The sequence below is a fragment of the Propithecus coquereli genome, unplaced genomic scaffold, assembly GCF_000956105.1.
Source record: "Propithecus coquereli isolate 6110/MARCELLA unplaced genomic scaffold, Pcoq_1.0 Scaffold328, whole genome shotgun sequence".
Lineage (NCBI taxonomy): Eukaryota > Metazoa > Chordata > Mammalia > Primates > Indriidae > Propithecus > Propithecus coquereli.
In genome coordinates this window covers 2,350,242-2,377,238 of record NW_012148930.1, presented here as the reverse complement: position 1 = coordinate 2,377,238, position 26,997 = coordinate 2,350,242, and the positions used below count along the sequence as shown (strand labels likewise).

Sequence of the window (26,997 nt, the reverse complement as noted above, 5' to 3'; positions counted from 1 at the left end):
ACGGGGATCCTGGGTGCCACAGGTCACCTGAGTGAGCCTCAGTTTCCTCTCGGGAGAGTAGTAGAACCGCTGGGGAGGGATTTGGACTTTTTGTGTACTACTGAATCTCTAGCATCTAAAACAAGGCCTGACAAGTGTCAGTGAATTAATACATGAAGATTATTATGAGAATTACATGAGTAATGCATATAAGAAACTTAGTCCAGTACGTGACACATAGTAATATATAAATGTTACCTACTTTTCAATCTACGTAGTGATTAAGTTATTGATTTATTATACAAGTACAAGTAGAACTTTCTATAATTTGGTTATCTTTGTCATATTAGTTAATGTATAATATTGGAGTTTCATTGGTTTCTTGTCAGTTAACATTTCTAATAAAGAACAGCTTTCATTTGCTGTGGTATTTGGCTTACTATGTAGATATAGTGGCAAAGATAGAGACAGATATGTATGAATACCAATATGACAAGATATTGTAGAAGCTGCTTCTTTTTTTTTTTTTTTTTTTTTTTTTGAGACAGAGTCTTGCTCTGTTGCCTGGGCTAGAGTGCCGTGGCGTCAGCCTAGCTCACAGCAACCTCAAACTCCTGGGCTCAAGCGATCCTCCTGCCGCAGCCTCCCGAGTAGCTGGGACTACAGGCGTGCGCCACCATGCCCAGCTAATTTTTTCTATATATATTTTTAGTTGTCCAGATCATTTCTTTCTATTTTTTTTTTTTTTTTTTAGTAGAGACGGGGTTTCGCTCTTGCTCAGGCTGGTCTCGAACTCCTGACCTTCAGCGATCCACCTGCCTCGGCCTCCCAGAGTGCTAGGACTACAGGCATGAGCCACCGTGACCAGTCAGTAGAAGCTTCTTAATAAAACACTTACCTTTGAAAATGTAGATTGAATGTAATTGCTTTTTTTAAAAAAAACCTTTTTATTGAAGTGCAACAGACAAAAACAATGCAGCATATTTAAGTGTACAGCTTAATAAGCTTCTGCGCGTAAACACACCCATGTGACGACCACCTGGGTGAATGTATAAAACATCTCCAGCACTGTGGGAGCTGTCCCTGTGCTCCCTTCCTTGATCTAGTGGTGGGTCTGGTGGCTGGGAGGGCTTACGTCTTGTTGGGGGCCTGTGTGTCCTGTGAGGTAGAAGCTTCTGTGTTGTCTTAAGGTGAAGGAAGAGTCGGCCTCTTCCGCAGGCCCGGCGGGGGGCGGTTAAGGTGCTCTGAGGTTTCAAGGACTTCAAGCCTGGTGACCCACACGCGGCCCTCTGGTCTCAGAGTCCTGGTTCTTCCCAGCCAGGACCCTGCGCTTGGACCGGCTGACTCGTCAGGCTTGAGTGCTCAGAGTTGAGTGGTCGGTATTTCTGGCCATCTCCTGCTCTGATAGTTAAATGCTGGGCCTGATTCTAAGCTCTTCCTGCTTTCTGACTGAGGGAGATGAGAATCTCTTTCTGTGCTCCAAAGAGGTCTTTTTGTCTTTCTCATGTCACCTCAGATCGTTCTGTTTTTAACTGTGCCCCCTACCCGGTCCGTCAGTAGCCCCCAGCAAGAGCTGATTCTATAGGTCTGTACTTACTACTTCTTATTCGCCCCCAGATGCCTGACATAGTTCATCGGCCAATAAATTTACTCTCGTTGGGGTCCTGTCCCACTTCCTAACCGGTGAAAGTTTTAATGATTGCCTACTACTCACGCAAGAGGCTGTCCGTACCTCCTCTACCGTCGGTGACGGGAGTCCTCGTCACCAGCCTGTTATCAAGCTGCACGTTCCCATCTCTCAGTCTGCTTTTCTGGGCCGCTTCCAGTAGCGACTGTCATTAGCTGAATTCTCCAAGAAACAGACTCTGCGATGGAGATCTGCATGTACGTTGTTTATTGTGCAGCGCTTTTGAGAAGAACACCAGGAGGGAAGCGGGACTGGGCAGAAGAACCTGAAGTGCGGTGGGGTGGCCAGAAAGGTTTCAGGCCAATCGCACGGGCTAGAATAGACCTTTGGATGATCCCTGTTGAGGCCAGGGGTCTGCACCTTTGCACTGTGACACCGCCAGGCACTGGTGCAGCTGCGTGGGGAGGGTCTCATGGACGAGCCCTCGGCAGCCCTCACCCCCTGTGGCCGGGGCCTGCAGCAGACCCCTGCAGGTGCTTAGATGCTGACTTCAGACTGTCTTCCTTTCCAGTACACATGTTTAATGTTTTTAATTAATTAATTGCGTGGTTTAACTCCCCCCCCCCCCCCACTGCTTCTATTTGCTGCTGAGATGTTTTAAAACCTCCAACTCTTGATTGTGAAATTGTCTGTATCTCCTTTTAGTTCTGTCAGTGTTTGCTTTATATATTCTGGCTACATTATTCACTTGTAGGATTGTTATGTCTTGTTGAAGTGTACCTTTTATTTTTAGGAAGTACTCCTCTTTATTTTTAATGCTTTTTGTCTTAAAAGCTACTTTGTCTAATAGAAATACAGTTATACTATCCTCCGTTGGCCAGTGTCCACATAATGTTTCTTTTTTAAAAATTTAAAACATTTTTTTATTTCAGAATATTACGGGGCTACAAATGTTTTGGTTACATAGATTGCTTTGGTATCATTTGAGTCAAAGTTATAAGTGTGCCCATCACTGAGATAGTGTGCATTGTACATAGTGTTTCTTTTTCATTTTTTTAAAAACGTCTTTTTCTGTACTAACATGTAAGACATGTCTTACAGGCAGCTTAGAATTTAAAAAAAATCTAGTCTGATCATTTTTGTCTTATAATTGTAACTTTGAGTGCATTTACATTTAATGTCATTACTGATATATTTGGGTTTAAATCTATCACCTTACTATGTGTTTTCTGTTGTTCCAGCTGTTCTTCCTTTTTTGCCTCCTTTCTTGCCCTTCTTTGTTAACCATTCCATTTTTGCTACTTCCTGCCCCATTGCCGGTTATATATTCATTCACCATTTTATTAGTGAACACCCTAGAGATTTCAGTGCATCTCTGACCTATTAGGAGCAACGTTAAATTAGGACTTTTATTATTTTGTGGACAGTACATCTGTTTCTTCTTATAGATTTCAGTTTTCCAAGAAATTCTCCTTATTTTCAACTAATTTATAGAATATATTAATCATGATTATTTTACAGTTTGTTTCTAATGATTCTAAAATCTGGTTCACATATGGGACTATTTCTGTTGCCCCCCCTCCCCGGCCCCCCACTTTGGGTTGTGTATCTGATTTCTTGGCCAGCTTGGTGATTTTTTTTTATTGTGTACCAGATATTGTGTATGAAAACTTATTAATGCTCTAAGTAGTGTCATCATCTCCAGAGAGGATTCGGTTTTTTTTTCCTGGTGGGCATATCACCTTTCACCTTGATCAAGCGGAGGCTGGTCTGTCTAAAGGGGTCTTGGTTGAACACCTAGGGTGTTTACCTGACCTCTGCCCCTTGGTACTTTTTTTTTTTTTTTTTTTTCCCAGCACCAAGAGTCTGCCAAAATCTTGGCTTTGCTTTTTATTCTGTTAGCAACTGCTTCCTCTTTGGTTTCTTGTTATTTGAGATATTAGACTTAACGAGTACTCCCTCTCCAGAGATTTTGTGTTTGTTTATATTGGCTTGTTGAGACCCGTAGAATTTTAGGGAGAGTGATTCTTGTGCTATATAATGTATGGAGTATGTTTTTAGGGTATATAATTTCTTAATTTGTGGATTCTTCAGTGGGAGAGGATTGTGTTTGTGTTGTGGTGAGGAGAGGATAAAAGAAGCATAAATTAATAGTCTCACCAGCATTTACCCCACAGGTCCTATCTAAATTTATAAAGTGTTTAGGATGGCCACAAAATATTTGTCTTATTTTAGTATAAATTGAACAGGTCTGCATTCCATTCTATCTCATAGACATGTTTTATTAATTTCCATATGAAAAATCAGAAGTGTTAGTGGAGACACTGCCTGTTTTTATAAATAAAGTTTTATTGGCACATAGTCACTCCTGTTCCTCTGTGTGTTATCCGTGACTGCTTTGCTGTTGCAGCAGTTGCTCCAACAGAGACTGATGCCTGTAAAGCTTAAACTGCTTACTTTCTGGCACTGTGTAGAAGAAGTTTGTTGATTCCTGCTTTAGATTACCAAACTAAAGTGATTCAATTCTTTTAATAGGATCTATCATTAATATTCTAAAGAATTGGCTGTAGCTTAAAATATACATCTTGTTTCTCGTCTCTCTTTTTGCCCTTGTATGGATTTTAAAGTGGCTTTTCTGCTCCCAATTTTCTTCTCTCTCGAGAGCCTTACCCTATTGGTAGTTTTTTGGAAAAATCCAGATGACATTGAGACACATTCAGGGCTTCTGCACCAGAGCTGTGTCAGTGTTGAGAACCAGCAGGCGGTGGAAGCACGCCTTCCCACACAGCGACCAGGAAGAAGCAGCACTTGAAGGTCACAGTCGAGCTTGAGTTAAAAATACAGCGCATGGCGAGATTGGTTTGAGACACAAACCCTGGTTTAAAGCCATCAGAGTTGAGGAGCCTTTTGTTTAGCAAAGGTTTTTGGTAAACTGCGTGGCAATCACAAAGAGCACTGTAGTTTGGATTTAGCACCAAGCTCATGTTTCGTGTTGGAGGACGGCTCATTGCAGTCATTCATCTCAGGGCACCGAGTCTGCTGACTCTTTTTGGCTGTACGTAAAAAGTCAGAGGTACTTGAGCCACGTCTGTTTCCAAACCCGAAATAACTCAGACGCAGCCTCGGCAGCACTGGAGATCCACGTTAGTTACACGGCTTAGGGTTTAAGTGTTCACAGGCATCAACCATCGTATTAAAGCCGGAGCGCTGTTGTAGGTGTTGTCAGGAACATGAACAGAATTGTGACCCGGTCTCGGTTCGCAAGGAGGACGGGAGAGGGCTGACTCGGTGCTCTCCTCGCTGTAGCAACCCCCTGTCAGTCGTGGAGTAAGCCGCCTGCAGTCCAGGGTGGAACCTGACTGCCGTTGAAGGTGTTATTTCTGGGGTGGAAGCGAAGGACTGTAGCCCCTCCGTCGTGCTGTGTGCACAGGCGCCCGGGGTGTTCAGCTTCCGTGTTCCTCCTGCGCCACGCACGGTGTTCCCAGGGTCACTGCGGTGGCCGATGTGGGGCTGCTCCTTCCTGAGCCGCCCGTCATCCAGAGTGACTCTGGGACCAGGGAAGGCTCAGGGAAAAGTGGAATCAGCAATTCAGTGGAAAAAAGCTTTCCTGCCATTTCTTTTTTTAAGGCTATAATTGACATACTTGAATCACAAGTGCTTTTAGAATAAAATAATTTTTTTAATACAATGAAATATTTAATGTGAAGCTTCTATGAATTCTCACGTGGCATTTACAACCATTCCTCCCACTGCCAACGATTTCTAAAGTGTGTTAATCTTTGTGATTGGAATGTGTTCATGTAACATTGAAGGGGTGAGATAGTTACTATGTGACGAGCCTGTGGATTCTGAAATGCTACAATTGTCGCGTTATCACAGCTCGCGTTCACCTAGCGCTGCATTGCTCAAGCCCCGAGCATCAGTTACACCGAAGATTTTTTTTTTAAGAGAAATGTTTTGCATAATGAAAAGGAGAGTAAAAACTTCTCATCTTTTAAAAGAAAAGTAGGCTTTGAATGAGTCTCTCACTCATGCGGACTTGCCCATAATAGGCTTTATCTTCACTGCCCGTGAAAAAGTTTGTGCAGCAGTGCATCAAGACAGACACTTACGAACTCTGTTCCTTTAACATCTAGAAGAAGAAAGAATTTCTGTCCGTGGGGACGTTGCTGTCTCTACCAAAGAAGGGAAGATGATTCCGTTGTGGCTCAGTCTTACTGAATTTTGGAGGATTGAATTTTGGGGACTGTACAGAGTAAGTAACATCATGTGTATGAAGGCACTTCCTAATCAGTGAAAAAGCAGCAGCAGCCGTGACAGGTCTAATAGGACTAATAGCAGAATGAACCTTACCCCACACCTAGAGCAGGGGCCGTTCAGGAAAGGAGGCGTTGGTTTGGCCTGTGGCTAGAAAGTGACAGAGCTTGAGTTCACTGGGCTTTCTTTGGTTTCCTTTCTCCCTCCCTCCCTCCTTCTTCTTTTGTAAAATTTTTTCTGCAGATCCTTTTCAGGAAAATAGTAGTCTTTGTATTCTGATGACACAGTGAACTCTGAGGATGAGAGCATGTCACGACACCTATTTTTCACCGTACTATAATGCTGTCACGTCTCCTAAACTGGCAAATATTAAGACACTTGATTTTTTTTAAAAGTTCAATAGCTTCAATCTATATTTATTTTAAAAATTAAACTTAAATATTTTGTTTGCAAGTATTGTTTGAAGTAACTATTCCAAACGTGACAATTTGGGGAGTAAACCAGATTTCATACAGATTTACAACTGATAGGTGGCTTTAGATCTATTTATAAAAAGAAGTGGAGACATTCAAGAGTCTGTGTGTGCCTGAGAGGGGTGACTGTGTTTCCTCCCAACCTTCCTTCTTTTTTTTTTTTTTTTTTTACATATAATAACACATAATAATCACAGTAGTATTAACAGTTGCAGAGCCCTGGGGGTAGTCCAGCCTTCTGCTCTTGGCGCTGCTGCTCCGCTTCCTGCCTTCTCCCTTCTCCTCCTTCCCCCAAGTCATCACTCAGTGTCCTGGAGTGGAAGCCTCCTTGCTTACTTTCCTTTGGTTCCAGGTTAGATTCAGAAAGGTGCTGGCCACGGGCTCCTTCTAGCATGTTCTTTGCCTGAGTCTTTATTAGTGGGGCCGAGCACGGGTGGCAGTTCTGGCAGCCGCTGCCAAGCGCTCGTCACTGTCGGCTGCGGTGATACTTCTGGACCCAGAGAGCTCAACTGGAAGTAGACCGAACCCATCGCCTATTAAACGAAAACACTGCGCAGGTCTCAACCTAACTGTGCATGATAATCACCCCTGTACCTTTTTTATTTATGTACTTTTAAGTAGAGAGATGAATTTCCCGCTGCAGACCTATCCAGTCGTCATCGAGGGTGGGAGTTTGGGTGGCCCAAGCAGCTATAGTTTAAAAAAAGAAAAAAACCAAAAGCTCCGCAGGTGATCCTGACACCCAGCCAGGATTGAGAACTACTGACTCATAGCATGCACTCAGGATGCCTTTTGTCCACAGTAATTAAGTTTAAATCACTGTATTTGCTCTGGTAGAAATAGATTAGTGTGTAATTAATAAGTGAAGGGAAAGTATTTACTCATGACATACAGGGCACCCTGTTTTTGGCTTTCTCTTAGGTATCCTTCAGTCCAGTCTTGGATTTGAGTTAATCCTTTTGCCTGTTTAATGATGGTGCACAGAGTCTATTTCTTACGAGGTTTGCTAAGCTAGAGAAAGAGTAAGAGCCAGTAAAAGATAAGTGAAAAGGGGACTTACTGTAGCATTTTTCCTCTTAGAGGCATTTTTTTAAAACTGTTTTTAATATTAGGAATATAAAACACGTTTCAAAGAGGAAAGTGCCACTTCTCTTTATGTTATAACGGGTGTAGGGGAAGGGAAGAGAGAAGGAAGAGAATAAAATTTTGAGGACTTAGTGAGGACCACGTATTATCTTATTTCACAAGTATAGGATTTGGGATTTGATAAAACAAACAAAAAATCACCTTGCATAACATTTTTTAAGACATCCTTTTTTATTTTTTTCATTTTTGAGTTCTGTTTACATGACCTGGCTTTTGCAGTTTAAGTTAAAAAATGTAACCTTCGTTTCAGAATTAACTCTCAGAATTAAATAATTAGGCAGAATCAAAATATTGGATAACAGAATTTCTATTAAGTAATTTCATTGGGAAGTGAGTTTTAGTAATAGGCCCAGCACTGATTTCGGTAAAAATCAGTGGATATGGAAAGTAACTGGCTGATATGTGCTCATTTAGTTTTTCGGTCAGTGGTCCCTTGATTAATCTAAGAATTCTATTTCATCTGCTACAAGCCTTTGTATTTAAGACTCTGAACATATCAATATATATTAGGGAAGAAGATAAAATTGAACCAGCAGGTGTCAGCAAGAACCAAAATAAAAATATTAGTCCTAATTATCTTAACCTTTATTTTGTTACTTTTGAGTGATGCTTCAGTGTTAAACAACTTTAAAATGTCATTTTGGTGGACACTTACCTGCATTCTAATGTAGAATCCTTCTTTCTCAGTATGTTACTCTAATGGGAAATGATCAAAAATGTTTTAGAAAACATGTCTGAAATATAGCAACAGCTCTAAAATGATTCAGTTCAAAGAAAAAGATGTTTGCCAAGTGCTGTGAACTTTTATTCATTTCAATGCCTTAAAAAAATTCTACATAAATTATCTGAATTAAAAAAGCTTATTTTTAATAGTTTAAATATTTCTCTGGTTATCTGTGGGTTTTTTTTTGTTCAGTATTTCATTTCTATGGATTAGTTAATAACTATGCATTTTTAGGAATAGGATTAGAAATTTATAAGCAACTGTCTTCAGTGGGCTTAATTTTCCAATGAAAATATAGCATTTATAATGCTTTCAACATACAATTAACTATTTTATATCCATTCTAATACATTGAATAATCAGGGGAAGGTAATGTCTACTTTTCCCCAAAATTGAAATGTTCATTACGTTTCTCAATTTGTCAGAAATTTTGTTAGAAATTTGTTAGAAATCCTTCTTTCTCACTTGATGAGTCGATAAAAATACAAATCCAGTAGGCAAATATGATATCCAGTTTTTTGTGGTGATCTTATTAGAGTAAAAAACAATAAAAGAATGAGTAAAGGGAACATTATTGAGACCACCAGGAAGATGTGCGATGGTGCAGGGCAGTCAGAGGTGCTTTCATCTTTTTTGTTTTGTTTCTCGTCATACTAGATAAAGACCTTCTATTTTACATGCGTCCTTAACTTAGGAAATCTAACACCACCCAGGAATCCCATTCCTAGGTATTTACCCAAGTGACATGAAAACTTGTGTGTGAACCTGTGTTCAAATGTTTATAATAATGGCTTTATTCATAATCGCCCCAAACTGGAAACAGCACAGATGCCCCTCAGGTGGAGAATGGATGAGCCGGGATGTATCCATGCAGTGGAGAACTGCTCTGCCTTAAACACGAGCAAACCGCATGCAGTAAGACAGGTGAATCTCCGATGCACTGTGCTGAGTGAAAGAAGTCATACTCAGAAGGCTTCATTCGTGTGACATGCGAGGACAGACAAACCTGTAGGGACAGAGTACAGATCAGTGGTCGCAGGGATGTGGGCAGGGTCTGGCTCTGAAGGACATAGGGGAGTTGCGGGTACTGATGGAACTGTTCTGTATTTTGATTCTGGAGGTTGGTGACATGACTGAGTTTGTTAAACTTGGAGAAATCGTACAGTGAAAATGGCAGTTTTACTGTATATAAATTCTACCTTAATTAAAAAGTACGAAAAATGAATGCTAAAAAAAGGCATGTAGACTGGAAAAATGAAAATGAAATAAAATAAAGAATGCTAACTTGTATTTTCCTTTTCCCAGACGTTCTAATAGGAACCTTTAACTCTGTTTACCCCTCTATTTATATAGTGGTACTCATGTATTTTAATTTTAGATACATTTTTAATTCTATAATCACTTTTATCTGTTGTTTCGTATAGATACTTATTTAAATTTGCCCTGTTGTCGTGCTCTTTAACTTTTTCTTCCTACATCTTTATCTTCTACCAGACGTCGTTGTCATTCTGCCTATTCTCTTTGGTGGTTTTCGTTCATGAGGTTCTACTTGCTTGAGCACCTGGTTATTTTTTATTATGCGTTAGATATTAAATGTGCAACATTGTTTGTACAAATAATCCAGAGCCTAAGATGTTCTCTTCCTCTAGAGAGTATTTTTGTTTGTTTCTCTAGGTACCTGGGGCAGTAGTTACCTGAAATCACCTTACCCTAATTTCAGGATTTGAATAGCATATGAGGTAACGCATATGTTAATTAGCTCTGCTGAGCCTTTCCATGGTGTGTACATATTTCAAAACATCATATTGTACATGATAAATATATATTTTTTATTTGACAATTAAAATTAAAAAAAATTCAGTATTTCAGATGATTTAATGCTGAGAAGACTTGTATGTTAGGTTGAAGGTTTTCGGGGCCCCAGCCCAAATTGTGAGTGTGTTCTCCACAGTCTTTTGTTGAGCCCTGGACTGTAATTTCTGTTTCTCTATCCCAAGAGGCTGAAGGAAACGCCATACAGCTTCCTAGCATCTCCGCTGCCTTTCCTCAGCACAGAGCTCCGTGGAGAAAACATGCTCAGGCGCTGGTTTCCTTCTCTTGGCTTCCTTCATCCCTCAGATCCTGGTCTTTAATTCTTCTCCATTTTATTAGCTCTATGATGCATTAAAGCAGATTTAAATACATGTATTTATTTGTTTTTTATTTTTTACAACTAATTATCCTCAAAAGGAGGGTTGGTCTGAATTACCGTTCTGCCATTACAGAAGCAAATATTGCCTATACCCTTTTTCATACCCATACACACACGCAAATGTCCTATTCTTAAAAACGGTGTTAAGATAATTTTACACATTTTATTATACAAGGTGCTGCTTTTGATTTAATATATTATAAATTGATATTAGAGTCATGAAGCAAAAATGTATTTACTATATGTTTATTTCTGTACCAAGCACTGTGGGGGTGCAGTGATGTTCAGCACAGACAATTTCCTGTCATTATGTGGCTTATGTGTGGCCAGGTAGATAGCTTTAACCAATAACTACACAATTAACTAATTGTAGTTTTGACAGTGATAAGAATAGTGTCCCTTGAGTACATATAATAGAAAAATTTGTCTTGGCATATTAGTTTTTCCTTTCACATTATACTTGGTACATTTTAAAATATCATTAAAAATTTTAATAAACGTTTGATCAGAGTGGTGGTCCATTTTATGTATGTGATGTAATTTATTTAGCCATTCTCATATTGTTGGGCCTTTACCTGGTTTCTAGTTTTTCTTCATGATAAATGCTTTTGTACTATACTTTCCTGTATGTAATCCAAAATTCAGTCACTGGTTTATTTTTTTTAGGATGGAATTGTGGGATTAAGAGTACTGAGTAAAGTATATGGAAAATTCTTGATGTTTATTGTTATACTTCTTTCTTTTAAATTTCAAAGTCTTAAGGGGGTACAACTGTTTCTGTTACATTGATAGCTTTTATAATGCTTAAGTCGGGCCGTCAGTGTGCCCGTCACTCCCATAGTGTTCATTGTACCTGTTAGGGGGATTTTTACCCCTCCCCTCCTCTCTCCTTCCTCCTACTCCCTCCTTAATTTCTAATGACTTTTACTTCTCTCTGTGCCCAGGTGTGCCCATGGATTAGTTCCAAATTATTAGAGAGTAACTGGGGTGTTTGTTTTTCCATTGCTGAGATACTTCACTTAGGATAATGGTCTCCAATTCCATCAAAATTCCTGCAAAAGACATTAATTCATTTCTTTTTATGGCTTAGTAGTACTCCCTGGTGTGTGTGTGTGTGTGTGTGTGTGTGTGTGTGTGTGTATACACACCACATTTTGTTAATCCACTCATGAATTGATGGGCACATAGGTTGATTCCGTATCTTTGGGATTGTGAATTGTGCTGCAATAGACATTTGAGTGTCTTTTTAATAAAATGTCTTCTTTTTCTTTGGGTAGATACCCAGTGGTGGGGTTGCTGGATTGGGTGTTAGGTCCACTTTTAGTTCTTTGAGGAATCTCTATACTGTTTTCCATAGAGGTTTCCAACAGTGTATGAGTGTTCCTTTCTGTCTGCACCCACGCCAGCATATCTATTGTTTTTTTACTTTTTAATAATAGCTGTTCTGACAGGGGTAAGGTGATTTCTCATTGTGGTTTTAATTTGCATTTCCCTGATGATTAGTGATGTTGAGCATTTTTCCATATATTTGTCTATCTTTTGAAAAGCTTCTGTTCATGTTTTTTGCCCACTTTTTAGTCTGTTCATGCTTTGTTTGAATTCTTTGTAGATTCTCGGTATTAGCCCCTTATTGGATCTATAGATTGAGAATATTTCCTCACATTCTGTAGGTTGTCTGTTTGCTCTGTTGATTATTTCATTTGCTGTGCAGATGCTTTTTAATTCAATTAAGTCCCATGTATTTATTTTTATTGTTGTCGTAATTCCCTTTGGGGTCTTACTCATAAACTCTTTGCTTAGGCCAATGTCTCGAGGAGTTTTTCCTACATTTTCTTCTGTCATTTTTATGGTTTTATGCCTTACATTGAAGTCTTTTATCCATCTTGTATTAATTTTTGTAAGTGGTGAGAGCTAGGGGTCCTGTTTCATTCTTCTGCATGTGGCTATCCAATTTTCCCAGCACCATTTATTGAAGAGGGAGGGCTTCTTTCCCCAGTGTATGTTGTTGTCTGCTTTGTGGAAGATCAATTGGTTGTAGGTAGGTGGTTTTATATGTCTGTTCTCTGTTCTGCTCCATTGGTCTATGTCTCTATTTTTATACCAGTACCATGCTGTTTTGGTTACTATGGCCTTATAGTGTATGAATTCTAGTAATGTGATGTCTCTAGATTTTTTTTTTTCATATTTCTTTCTAGAAATGTTATATACCCATGTAAGAATTACATATAATTTAAAAAATATGTATCATTTTGGTGGGCTATCAATTGTATGATATTTCATTGTTGCTTAAATTTGTATTAGTGATTTTTAAAATGTTTTATGTTTATTTCTAATGTGTATTTCTTTGTGGTCCATTATTAGGCTCTTAACAAAATTAAGGCAAATACTCTACATTATGAAGAAAACTGTGGGGTAGGAATTAAATTAGACTGAGATCTTCTTATTCTTTTCCAGTGCTGTGATTTTGTTATTTTATACCTGGATTTTTAACTTGTTTCTTTTTTGAGAATACTTAAAAAAAAACTGTTTGCCATGAGTGACAGGACACAGGTTCCAGAGTTTTTAATATTATAGGAAATTATGTATTAGATAAAGAACAATACAATTATCATTGTTACAATAGAAGAAATATGAAAATCCCATAAGCAAATCTCTTCTATTGATTACACTCACAGATTATATAGTTTTAAATCTTCTTGAGATCTTGGGCCATTCTAAATGGGTCATTCTAATTTGTGATATGTGTGCACACATGCGTTTACTTTTCATTATTTTGAGACATTTAATATTTATAGGGATTTATAGTACCCAAATTAGTACGAATAATATTTTAAGATACAATTTTAGCATAAGAGTGTAGAGAGGATGAGAAATAATAGGTTATTGAATTAGAACAGTGATTGAAGAGTTTTAAAAATAGTATCTTTTCTGGTAGTAGTACTGTAGTTCTTATTGAAAGAAAAGCAAGGTTTTGTCACAAGGGAATGCATCTAATTCTTTGTCGGCACAGATGTAGTAGAAATTACTCATTTTTATATTGTATCCTTAAATTTATGTAAAAAATTTTGTCATAATATTGGAATCATAGAAAAGTTACAAGAATAGAACAAAGAATTTCTCTATAACCTTTACCTGTATGACCTTTACTCAGATTCCCTCAGTATTAAGATTTTACATTTATCATATGTATAACAATAAAAAATATATAAAATGAAACGTTTGAGATTAAGTTATAGGCATGATTTTTTTTTTTAACTCCTAAATATCTCACTGTATATTTTCTATAAACAAGGGCATTCTCTTACATAACCACAGTATAATTGTAAAAGTCAGGAAATGGACATTATTGTTACAATATTATCACTAATGTACAATCCTTATTCTAATTCGTCATTCATTCAGATTGTCCCAGTGATATCCTTTATAGCAAAAGACATCTTGGATTGCTCCTTGAATTCATTTGTTGCGTCTCCTTTGGGTTTAGACAGGAGTAGGTCTTCATTGTCTCTGTCTCTTCGGGCACGTTCAGGGTGTTATGGCCGTAGATGTTGGCGGGCGTCACTGGGTGCCTGGAGAGGCCCTGCAAGAAGAGGGCAGGCAAGTTATTTTATAGATATCCCTGATTTAGGTTTATGTGGTATTTTCTCATGATTAAATTCAGGGTTTGTGCCAGCCAGCACAGTGACATGAAAAAAATGCTTGACATCACTAATCACCAGAGCAATGAAAATTAAAACCAGAATGAGATATCACCTCAAACAAGTTAGAATGGCTGTTATCAAAAATGACGAAAGATAACAAGTGCTGGCAAGTATGTGGAGAAAAGAGAACCTTTGAGCACTGCGTGAGAATGCAAATTAGTATAGTCATTGTGGAAAACAGTGTGGAGGTTCCTCAGAAAATTAAAACTAGAACTAACATATGATCCAGCCATCCCATATGACCCAGCAATCCCACGACTGTTTTATCCTAAGGAAATATAATCAGCATATCAAACGGATATCTCATTACACATTCATTACAGCATCATTCACAATAGGCAAAACATGGAAACAACTTAGGTTTCCATCAGTGGATGAATGGATGAAGAAAATGTAGTGTGTGTGTGTGTGTGTGTGTGTATATATATAGATAGATATCTATCTATCTATCTATCTATCTCTATATATATATATATATATCTATGCAAGGGAATACTGTTTAGCCTTAAAAAAGAAGAAGATTCTGTCATTTGAGTCAACATAGGCAGACCTGGAGGAAATGGTGTTAAATAAGCTGGGCACAGAAAGACAAATACTGCATGGTCTCGTTTACGCGAGGAATCCAGGAAAGTTGAACTCACAGTAGTGGAGAGGGAACGGTGGTGACCAGCACTGGAGGTGGGGGAGGGGGTAGTTGAGATACTGGTGAAAGGATACAAAATTCCAGTCAGGGAGGAGGTTCAAGTTCAGATCTATTGTATAACATGGCGACTGTGGGTAACAACGCATTCTCGAAAATTACTGCAAGTAGATTGTGTTCTCACCCCCAAAATGGTAAGTATGTGAGGTAATACGTATGTTAATTAGCTCAATTTAGCCATTTTGGCATGTGTGTATATTTCAAAACATGTTGTGCACAGTAAATATATACAATTTTATTTGTCAATTAAAAAATAGAAACAATTTAGAGTGCGTTTTCGGCAGGAATGTCACAGAAGTGTTGTTTTCTGCTAAGTGCGTTGTATTTGGAGGCACGTATCTGTATGTACCATTGCTGGTGATGTTAACTTATTTGGCTATGGTAGTGTCTGCCACGTCCTCCACTATGAAATTATTCTTTCCCCTTTGTAGTCTGTAGGTATTTTTTGTGAAGACTATACCATGGAACAATGTGAATAATTTGCTCCACTAATTAGCATCCATTGATGGTTTTTGCCTGAATCAGTTGCTTCTGTCATGACTAACAAATATTGGTTTTTAAATTCTTCCATTCTTTCTTTATTAGGTGCATTCTTTTGTAAGAAATAACTTCCCCTTTCCACTATTTAATTTTTTTATGCACTCACGTGTTCTCATTTTATTCAATGAGCTGTATAATTTGTTACTTTCAAATTGTCCCCGTGTGGCCTGTGGGAACACATTCGAGCTGGCTGCCATGTCCTTTTGACATGTTCACGCTGTTCTCTGAGCACTGCCTTGTTTTTTGGCACAATAAGGTGTTTCAGGCTCACCTTATGCTTTGCCAGCCCCAGCCCCGAAACCAACCGTTTGTCGGGAGCGCCCTGACTCCTTACGTGCAGAATGGCTGTGGACACCAGGATTGGTGCTAGGTTGGCTTAATGTGTTTAATTGTAAATGTCGAGACTAGAATGCTCTAGAAACGTTCATTACTCTCTCCAAAGATCTGATGGTTACCTTAGTAGTTCTTAAAAACTTACCCATGATAACACATAAATGTAGCAATAAACAACTGACTCTTAAGGACTCGTACCCGATTTTCTTTGTGTTGTCTGATAGGGGTATGTCACTTGCTTGATTATGGAAAATGCTGCATGACTCAGTCAGTTAAATGGAGACAGGAGAGTGAGGTCAGGAATATTCCTGCTGAACGGTGACTGGAGGCCAAGAAAAATACTCAGTTCTGGATTTGAGTATTCAGGCTCCGCCAAGTAACAGTCACCCTAAAATTTCCACGCTACCCTCTCATTTTTTAGGTGTCGCATATACCTATAGCTAAGTTAGTAACTTTCATTTGGGTAGGGTAGCGTTGCTATTTTAATACAGTTGATCTTTTTATGTTGTTATTTATCAGTTGTTTTGGTCAATGAAATATGTCTTGTTAATATTCTCAGAATGTTTAAATGTCACATATAACTAGAAAGAATATTGAAGATTTTATGAATAACCTTGAAGAGTGAAGCGAAAGTTCATTTCAAGAACAGGAAACTGTGAAATATTTGGATTAGTGTACTTCAACTCTTTAGAATTTTGAAAAATCAAAAAATAACAACTTTTACTGAAAGTGTTTATCTGAAATCTGTCTTAGATTGGTATGCACATAGTTTCACATTTCAGATTTCACAACTTGACACAAGGATCAGTTACAGGGAAACGGTGATTGCGTGTGGTAAGTCCCATGTTAGGGATGTAAAATACTGAGCACAGTGATAGGAGCTTCCCATGTATTTATCTACTCACAGCGGCCACGGTGAAGGGAGTGTCTTTGGTCTGCAAGACAGAATGGAGATAAAAGAATTTCATCTTGTTAAATAGGGTTTTCTGAGCACATAATGCTGCTTTGGAGAAGTGGAAATGGTTGAGCCAGTGAATATTTGTGTGAGCTAAACAGAGCTTGGGTTTAGCAGATGCCAGAAGTAGGAATGTGAGATACCTTAATGATTAATTTTTGAAGCATCAGGTAAATCTCCAGTGTTTGAATGCACGTGTCAAGTATATGATGAATGACGTGAGTTGGTAGTGATTGCATTATTTAAATTTCACCTTTATATCTTTGCAGAGTTTTAAAGTTCCTCTTGCCTCAGACGATGGATGAGCAATCACAAGGAATGCAAGGGCAGCCTGTTCCTCAGTTCCAGCCGCAGGTAATGTCTCCTGATCAAGGTGGGCAGAAGCGTGTGGATCTTTATGACTTATGTGTGAGTAAGGAAGCAGCACATTTACAGTTCCTTTAGGAAATAAATTAGTCAAAAAATTTTAATTTTGAGTTTCCAAGTTTTAGTCAGACTTGTTTTTTGTTTTGTTGTTTTTCAGTTTTATTTTTGGCTTTTAGCTGTAATTGGCTTGAGGTATAATTAGTATACATTTTAGGTGTAGTGTATTTTTTTGTTTTTTAATCAACACATGATTATACATATTCATGGGGTGCAATTTGATATTTCAATAGAACCGTTTTAAAATACTGTTCTGTGATTCTTCACTCTCCTATACAAACATGGAAACTAAAGGGCAGCTTTAGCTTTTGATTTTATCTGAATGACCTGTAGGCTGTGAGGCTTACTGTCAGGGTTCGGGAGGCAGGGCTGTGCCCAGGCGTGGGAGCGCCTTCGCGTTTCATACCTGCCTCTGCGCCGTGGGCTGGTCTTGCTTTGCCCACAGCTACCTTCCATTACTGTTGCTCTTGTGGCTCCCTCTCACCAGAAGTGTATTTCTCCCATTAAACAGTTGCTTGTTTCTTGTAACATAAAATGAAGTAAAAGAATGTCTCAATAAAAAATGTACACGCATTATAGAAATTCATTATTTACCATCCTGCATATGGTACGGATACTTTTCATAAAGCTCTATGACGTGTTTGGAGTAACAAATGCCACCCCTACGTGGGGGCAGCACCTCGTTTTTACTGTTGTCATTCAGGAAGACTGTTTCTCAGCTTGGTGTTGGAGGCTCCCTGCAGTATGGCTGAAATAGACTCCGCTAGCCGTGGCCCAGTTTTGCACAGACGGTATTTCTGAAAACGTCTGGGGAGTGGATGTTCTTTCAAGTGAATTCTGTAGTCAGAGAGTCACGTAGGTTTGGGAGACTTGGGGCAGGCAGTTACATTGTGACAGTCCCTCCTCAGAGCCTTTCCTATCCTAATGTGCATCGTGAATTTCAGAGAGAGGCTGTAGTGTTTTCCAAACTTACTTGTCCACGGAATCCTTTTTTATTTTTAGCCTATCTGTTGACTTCTACCAGAAGCATAGTTCGGAAAATAACTACCGCAAAAAACTGATCTTTTTCTGCGTCTGTGACTTTGCTCGTTCTTTACTCTCCATCGTCCACCTCCCGTTTTTGGAATCCGGCCTATCCTTCAAGGACCATCGAAAATGCCGTGACTACCGCGAAGCTTTGTCGGATCTTTCGAATGCGGTGTCTTTCCATGGGGACCTGATCATATTTTTTTGCGTCTTTCTTCTGATGTTTTTCTGACACTTTTGTGTCATTTTCACGTGGGCATTGCCCTTACCTCTTCGGTTAGGTTAAAATCTCCTTGAGGAAAGGACTGTGTCTTACCTACCTTGGATGCCCTGTGGTACTTCAGTTTCTCATGTGTAGCAGGAGCTCAGTAAGAATACGTAACTGAAACCAAGCAGGGACTCCTTAAATTTAACATGTTTAAATTAGCCCTTTACTGAATTGCACTTTTATATTGCTTTTTTTATTGTATTAATACCTATCTGAATTTTCTGTATCGAATAAAGGGACCCTTTAGCTTAAAGAAAGGCCAATATTTTGATTTCAAGGTTTTTTGTCTTTTTTAAATATCTACCATCTATATTTTGTGTTATGGTCATAAATTATATTGTCAAGATTATAATAACTTCTGCCTGTTAAATATAGACATCTCAGTGCCCATTTTGTGCACATACACAGACACAATTGTTTTATATTATTTCCAGCAAAGGCAATAAAAGAACACCTCTAAAAATTAGGTAGCTCATGTTATGATTTTGAAATTCACAGCTTTGAACTACCCTGTGTTTCAAAGGGGAAAAAAATAAGCACTTTCACTTTGGCCTCCTACCGACTCACCAGCCAGGAAAGGTCGGAGCCGGCAGTAGGAGACCAAAATAAAAGTTCCTGTTTTCCTACCAGACGCTGGGCTGCCACACGGTATAAATTTCAGAGCTACGGAAGTGGTTCTGCATTTCTTTTCACACTGTTCCTTTCGTCTCTGCCTCCTGCTGCTGCTCCTGTCGGGGGGACTCTTCTCCCGTAGGAAGAGGCAGGTGTTGCCCAGGTTCTAGCTGCCTTGTGGGGCAGGAAGGGAGAAGGATTCCCCCCCTCTCTGCTTTCACGCTGACGCTGAGAGACAGTGAAGGAAAGATCACCTGACAAGAGCTTACGGGCGTTACTGCTTATTAAGTCTCTGAAAAATGTTACTGCTCTCAGTAGAATTATTGTGAAAGACGGAGAAAGGACAGCCTCTGCTCAGGGCTGACAACCTGTTTTGTTTTGTTCCACACCATTGGCCTGAGTAATGGGGGTGATATGGCGACATATGGTTCGCCCAGCGACCTCTTCCACTTCGTGATGCTGATATGAGTCTGGACACAAACAGAGAACGAAGGAGGCCAGTTTTCCAAGTGTCAAATACCAATTTCCTGTTATAATGATGAGTAATGTATATTCTCAGCATATCCTTGCTTTTTCTTGTTTCAAGATGAATACTGTAACCCCATAATGCATAATATGTGGTCTCATTTTTGGTACAGTATGAGTTCCTTTTTTTTAAGTTTTACAATGTGAGATTTATGCATCTTTGTTAATGTTTAATAAAGACTTAGGGGAAATAAAACTCAGGGGACATTTCTTCTGTCAGTTTTCTTCCCTCCCTCCCTCTCTCCCTCCCACATCCTTCCTTGCTTCCTTCCTCCCTGCCTTTCCCTTCCTTCCCTCCCTTCCTTCCTTCCCTTTCCACTCTAGAAGGTACAGAAAGGATATTTTGACTAGATTCTTATTCTATATATTTTCATTGCCTTTGGACTCTTGTTTGTGGAACAATGGGTTTAGCTTTTTTTTTTTCTTAAGTTCAGACTGTATAAAAGGTGATGACAGAGAAATAGTAGAATTTTTGCTTTTTACTATAAGGCTAATTTTGAACAATAGAAGTTTACAATTAATATTTTGATTTATGATTATTGAGTGAAGAGGGCTTTATTTTATCATAAAGTTAAACATAAAACAATTAGAGTACAATTCTAAGAATTTCTGTGAGTTATAAGGGAGAATTAATTTTAATTGTAAAATGATCAGAGGCCTAGGATATACTTTTTTTTTTTTTTTTTTTGTAATTTTGAAGATAGCAAAATACTTTGGCTACCTGTGAAACAGGGAAGGCATCTCAGATTTGCAGGTAGAAAAATAGATAGCCCTTGTTTTTGCAGAGTGGAAAGTATGAGAATCTTACCTTGGAGTCTTCGTCTCAACCAGTAAGGTGTACCAACATTCCCGTAAGCTTTATGGCAGTGCAAACCGCAATCCATTTATGGTTTTGTGAAGTGAGAGGAGATGAAGTTGACCTGGTATGGCTTGTTCAGGGGAGCATTCAGGGTTCATAGTGGGCCAAAAAGAAGGTAGTCCCCAGTGGGCAGTACTGGGTGGGTAGGATTTTTGGACATGATAACTATATTAACTTCCTCTCTGTCTAGCTTATCTTCTGGAGTTACTTTCTTTGTGAAATGAGGGTCATTTAGCTCGCTTCTTCTGATAAACTGATTTTGCCAAGGTATTTGCCATATGGCATTGAGTAGAGGGTTTCTGTTTTTGGAAGACTTCATAGAAATTGAGATATTACATTTTTCTAGTAACTGTTTACTTCATTGAATACCTTTTTTGATGGTGCAGGAGAAGGAGCAGTAGCTATTTTGAGGAAAAAGGACTTTGCCATAGTTTGAATCCATGGCCGTAAAACTCAAGTAAAGCCTGATGCTGCTCAGCAATCCTATCCTCAATCCATTCGTTCCACACTCCCCTCCGTCCTCTCTCTTCTCTCAAGTCTGCAAAATTCTTTCCCTCCTGCTCACTCTCAGCCGATGCCCTTGCTTTCTATTTCACTAAAAAAACTGAAGCAATTCGAGTAGAACTTGCACAGACTTCTACCACAGATGTGGTAGAAGGACCAGAATCTGTACTCGTATAGTCTGTGTTTTCTGTTGTTACCAGATAAACTATCCAAACTGGTCTGAAAGGCCGACCCTCCCACCAGCACCAGATCTCATCTGCATCCCCTACTCAATTTAACCCCCTCTGCTAGGTCCATACTACCGTGCTGTTATTTCTCCCAGCTAAACAAACAGCAAAATGAAACAAAAGAAAAACCCTTAAACAGCCTTTTAAGTTACTCTTCCTTCCAGCTGTTAACCTGTTTCTCTGATCCCTTTTATAGCACAATTCCTGGAAAGATTTATCTGTAGTTCTGTCTCCCATTTCTCCTTTCTCTCTAAAATCTCCTCCAGTTAAGCTTTCTCCCGCGCCGTGCCACGCAAGCCGCTCCTGTCCAGATTGCCACTTCCTTCTTGCTGCTCATTCAGTGGTCAGGCCTCATCTTACTTACCAGCTGCATTTGATAGGGTTGATCCTCTCTCTTCTTTGAAACCTGTTCTTCAGTTGGCTTCCAGGAATCTTGTTTTTCTCTTGTCCTACTGGTCCCTCCTTTGTTGATTTCTCCTCACCTTCTGACCCTCGTAACAGTGGAGCACACCCAGGACTTCATTCCTAGACCTCTTCTCTGCATACCTCACTTGGTGATCCTCCCAGTCTCGCGATTCTGTGCTGCCGACTCTTAAATTTTTATCTCAGCCTGGTCCTCTGCCTGAATTCCAAACTCACGTATCCAGTTGCCTACGTGACGTCAGACGTGCATGTTTCAACCCTAATGTGTCCAAAACCGAGCTCTGAGTATTTCCCTTCAAACCGAAGGCCCGTAGTCTTCCTATCTCAGTTGGAGACAAGTCTGCGCTTCCAGTTGCTGAGGCTGAAACTTAGAGCCGTTTCTGATTTCCTCCTGTTTTTCTCCTCTCGTATCTAATGTCAGCAGACACTAGGCTCTACCTTTAAAACAGACTGATTTAGATACTCACCTGGCAGGGGAGGTACTCTGACTCTAACTGCTCTAGTTTAGATTACTGCCCTCCCATGCCTGGATTATTGTGGCAGCTTTGTAACCGGTATCTTTACCTCTCATCTTACCGTTTCTAGTGCATTCTCTACATTGCAGCAAGAGTCACCTTTCTAACATATATATTTTATTATATTCCTTCTTATTCCTCCTGGTTTCTTACTGCTTTTAGCACGCATTCTTTATTTATTTGTACGACTTAAAAGATCTGCATCGTCCGGTCTCCTTTTACTTTCCAGCTGCGTTTTGTGCCATTGTCTATTTTGGACTCAGCTCCAGCCTTATCTAGACTATACCAGTGCTTTCCTTGACCTCCAAGTCTACGTGGCGAGGTGGTGGTTTCAGGTGGTGTTCAAGGAGATTCAGTCACTGAGACCGTGGCAATATATTATCGAATACTGAGAAAGCTGTCAAATGGGAAATGATTTCAAAATATTTAAAGTATGTTTGAGTTATCTTTGAATTTAGATTGATTGTTTACATTTGTATACTTAGGAGTGGGAGTTCCTCATATTGTAAAGGAAATACCTTGAGAAATGTATATGATTTTGAAAAGAATGAGAACACAGTAAAGATTTTTCTCATCCGCTGTCTAGGGAATTTCAGTTTGAACAGTCTGTTCAGAGTCATGTGGGCAAAGATAAGGTTAACATTAATCAAAATAGTTTTCAGCTTTATTAGGAACTGAGTTTAAAACCTGAAAGATTGTTTTAATAATCACAATGATGAAATTATTCTGTTTTTGAGGATGAGTTTGGTATTTGGAAATTTCCAAAATTCTTTGGAGTCAAGTATTTACTTGGTGAATAAAGTAAGTAGCCTTGGTGTTGTTTTTTGACCAAAATGAGATATATTCTTAAATGAGACCACTAATTCTCATATGGTTCACAAACTAGCTCTGATAACCGTTATAAAGGAGGAGTTTCAGACATGTTTTCAGCAATGAAAGCCTTCCTGGAGTAAGACCACGGCCTCCCACGGTGCTGCTTGGAAGAGCAGCATTGAATGTGTGCGTTCCAGTCTGTTTGTTAGAAGTCAGTGGTAGTATTTTACATTTAGGATCCCTTTACACTGTGTCTTCCTTTACATCATTTTTATGTAAATATTATGGTCTCGTCATGTGATTATGCTAATGTTTCATACAGCTTCCTCACTAAAATTTTCATAGGACAAATGCTACTCAAATTTAGGAATTTCGATAAGTATCTCTTTTTCCAGTCCCATTTTATATAGAATAAATTTAATTGTATGTCCTTTTATTTCCCCCTTTACTCAGTGTAGGAGTGCAAAGGAGTAGAAGAGGAGTTTCTGGTAGAGTTACGATAGGGTGTCCTGTAGGGGGTGAGGGGACAGCTGGAATTAATGTAACTTTCAGAACCGATAAACGGGGAGATGGAAAGGTGAGTCAGATCGCCTGGAGTAAGTGGATGAAACGAGAGAAGGCGGCTGGGACGAGACCCTGCGGAGCACAAGCGCCATGGGGAGGAATGTGTGGAGGACCAGGAAGGAAGCAGGACACTTGTGCGGAGGGTCGGAGTGTGAGCTCTGACGTCAGATCTCCGGGATCAGTTCCTGGCCCCGCTGCTTAGCTGTGTGACGGGGCAAGTCATTTCACATCTGTAAGCGTCTGCGTTCTTATCACTGATTGAGAAGAAGAATAGTGTTTGCCTCATAGAGTTGATATGGAGCTTTCTGTATGGTGCTGGGCACGTAGTTAGCACTCATTAAATGTTAGCGACGACGACAACGATGATGGCAGTGACAACATGGCGCCAGTGACTGTCTGGGCCCACGGATTTCTCTACCCGCTGCCTTTTCCCACATACCTTTATTTATTATATATAATTATATATAATGAGATGTATATATTTTTCTCTGCCCAAACTGCTGCTTCTTTAGCCTGGTTTGTCCCAGTAGCGGTGGCGGGGCTCTGTCATCCTCGAGTGTTCTCTGTCCCTCGCTCCGCACGTTCAGCTCATCACCCGCAGACCCCGCCTGGTTCCACTGCCTGTGGGCACCTTGCTGCGGCCCTCGGGCTGTGTCTGCTGCCTCCGTCTGGCCTCCCTGCCTCCACTCTCGCTCTGCTCGGCCTCCTTCCCCGTCCTTCTCCGCGTGGCAGCGTGAGTGTCTTTGTGAAACAGAGAACGCGCCAGCACGGTGGCCCCTGCGTAGCACCCAGGCTCCCTCCTCTCGCCGTCCGAGTGCTGTGCGCTCTGTCTGCACTAGCTGCCTTCCACCCCGTTTCCAGCCAGGGACCTTGGTTGCCGCGCCCCAGACACAGCGTCCTCTTTGCCAGTCCTCGGACACGTCAAGCTCATGTCTTCCCTAAGACGTTTCGGCAGCTGTTCTTTCTGCGATGGCTGCTGTTTCCTTTCCTTTTTGTCTTTTAATCTCAGCGTAAATGTTACATCCTCAGCAAGCTCATCCCCAAATGATCCAACCAAAATAACCATCCACCCGTTTTCCATCACATCACCCCATTTTATTTCTCTGCGTAGTACTTAAATATGCAGATTAAATATTAGATACTGTATGTATTTGCTTGTTGTCTTTAAATGTTTTATTTCCCCCTAATAGGATTTGTGGAATAAGCAAATACTTTTTTACAGACCTCTTCTTTCTCTGAGGCTTTTTCCTCTCCATTTTTAATTTTATCAGGTGTAGCTGGTGGTGCTCATGGGGAAGTACGGGAGAAGGGAGTATCTTATCACCAATTAATTGTCCTGCTTGTGATAACCTAGGAGAGATAATCAGCATTTTTGGTTATATCGTTTGGATGTAGTAACCGTTATGGTGGGTAATATAATTAATGATGATTAAGCGCAACAAATACCAGGGTCTTATAAATGTTTGATTAGATGATTGGTTATATTTGGTCACTCATTTTTCTTATGTTATAGTGAATTTCCTCATTTTGATAAACTGCCAGTTACGGTGATTAATGGGATATTGTTTAAACTGAGGTCAGTCTTTGACACTTAGGAGTCTTTAGGAGTATGCTACTTCTAAAATAGTTAAAGAGACTTTAGGGAAATAATTTTTCAAATGGGAAGAAGCACAAATAGTTAGGCCTGGCTGGCCCATGGGGTGTATTTCATTTGTTTGTCTTTTTTGGTTTCTAGTGAGATCTGTAGAAAATGATTTATGACAATATTATGTTAGATTTTGTCAGAAAGGATATTCTAGTTTGTGTAGTTGGAGGTGAGTAACATCTTTTTAAAGACTAAAGTTCATAGCATGAGCCTTATTGCTAAATAAAATTGAAGGGCATTTTAAAGTTTTGTTACTTTTAAATTTTGGAGAAATTCAACAATATTAATATAAAATATAAAGTAATGCATTTACCTAAGTAAGTGGTACATGAAAGTCACCAGTAAGAGATGAATTTGCAGTAACAATGAAAACCTTATTAATGGTGTTAAATATTGTAATTAATACTGGCTTATTTATTAGATCATTGATAACAATACCTCTAGGATCAGAATATAATTTTCTCTCTGGGGAGTCTATTGAGTTCATGCTGAGACTCTTCTAATTTCCCCAGAGAGAATTATCATCATAATGTTATCATGAATTATCTTATTGCTCAGTAAATGTCCTTGCCTTCAAATTTAAAGCAAATTAAAGAAATTAATTTAGTCTTAAGAAATTATTAATTGTTCAAGGAGTCTGCCCCTGTGAAAATAAGAGTCAATGACACACAGGATGAATTTTATTTTAAAATGAAAAATATTTACGTGAAAGAAGCCCAGTAAACACAGACCGACATGCAGAAGTTAATCCCAATTAGTTAGCAAGATCTGGTGTTATGTGATGGGAGTGTATTCATATCAACAAGAGATTCATTAATAGAACCCAGAATGTTAAAGGTGTTATATAAAAGCTTCACTCATTCTAGGGTTTAATTTCTTAGTTGTCATATGTGATTTTGAATATTTATGTTTCTGAGATCTTAGAATGCTTTTATAGTATGGCTTGTTAGTATGTAGATTTGTACATCTCAAGAGCCTAAACTTAATAATTTACAACAAAAGCGTAATATATATGCTTCCAAGATCAGTTTTAATTATGCCTGTTAAGTGGGGATTGTGGATGTTTCATAGTTAGGAACGTAAGAAATAAAGTGGTATTAAAAAGCAACCTATGTGGGCTTATATTTATGTTATCCATGTTAGTTATATTTTGAGACTTCTTCCAAAAATGAGTCCGTTTGAAAATACTTAATGGGATACGTAGTCTTTAGTAATTTTAGGAGACATTGTTTGCCGAATTAGCCATGTCCTCTCTCAGCTTTCATTTGTCATGAAAAGCATTTGTTGTCAAACCAATTGGGTTTATGGGCCTTGGGCCACTTATTCTCTTCAGTTTGTGATTTTTAACTTTATTTTAAGCATGCTCCAGTCAGATAACGTAATTGCCACCAAACATGGTTTTATGTGTTAAATGTCCCTCCCTTCCTCCTCCAAGAATTATTAAAAGGACTTTGGATAGAATAACGACAGCTGGATAGACTGTGTTGTCACCCAAGTAGTCTTACAACCAAGGGGTTAGGATATTTCGGTTTGTAAATCGGGAAGATAATCCGTATGGTAAGTGGGATGTCCCAGTTTGAAGGCAGAGACTGTGACTGGGTGGTAACTGGGAACTCCAACTAAGGATGCCCTCGGCAACAGGAAGTCTGTTGTCAGATAGGGGCAGACTCCAGTTGTGGCCCAGAGAGAAAGGGGCTAGGAACGAAAATTAGGGACTAAAGAAGACTTTTGGTCTTGAAAACTGGAGTACATAAAGGAGGATTCACCGACACAAGAGCCCTGTTATGAGAGTGCAGAGCTGGGAGGTGGTTGCTGCTGGCACTTCAGGGGAGGGGACATCTGACAGGTCACCGAGCACTTGCTGTGTGTGGCTCTGTCCAGGTGCCGCACAATCAGCGTCTCACTCAGACACAGTTCTTCCAGGTAGGCCTGCTCTGTCTCACAAGAAGTAGAAAACAGGTTTGGGT

At 39.4% G+C, this 26,997-nt stretch overlaps 1 protein-coding gene across 1 annotated transcript in view; it reads left to right on the top strand.

Moving 5' to 3' along the window:
* NEK7 (NIMA-related kinase 7) overlaps window positions 1-26,997 on the top strand; it is a 126,282-nt gene that overhangs the window by 36,076 nt on the left and 63,209 nt on the right. The window contains exon 2 of the mRNA XM_012650459.1: window positions 16,896-16,980. Coding sequence (XP_012505913.1) covers window positions 16,924-16,980 — 57 coding nt within the window. The 5' untranslated portion in view covers window positions 16,896-16,923. The remainder of the gene's footprint in view (window positions 1-16,895; window positions 16,981-26,997) is intronic.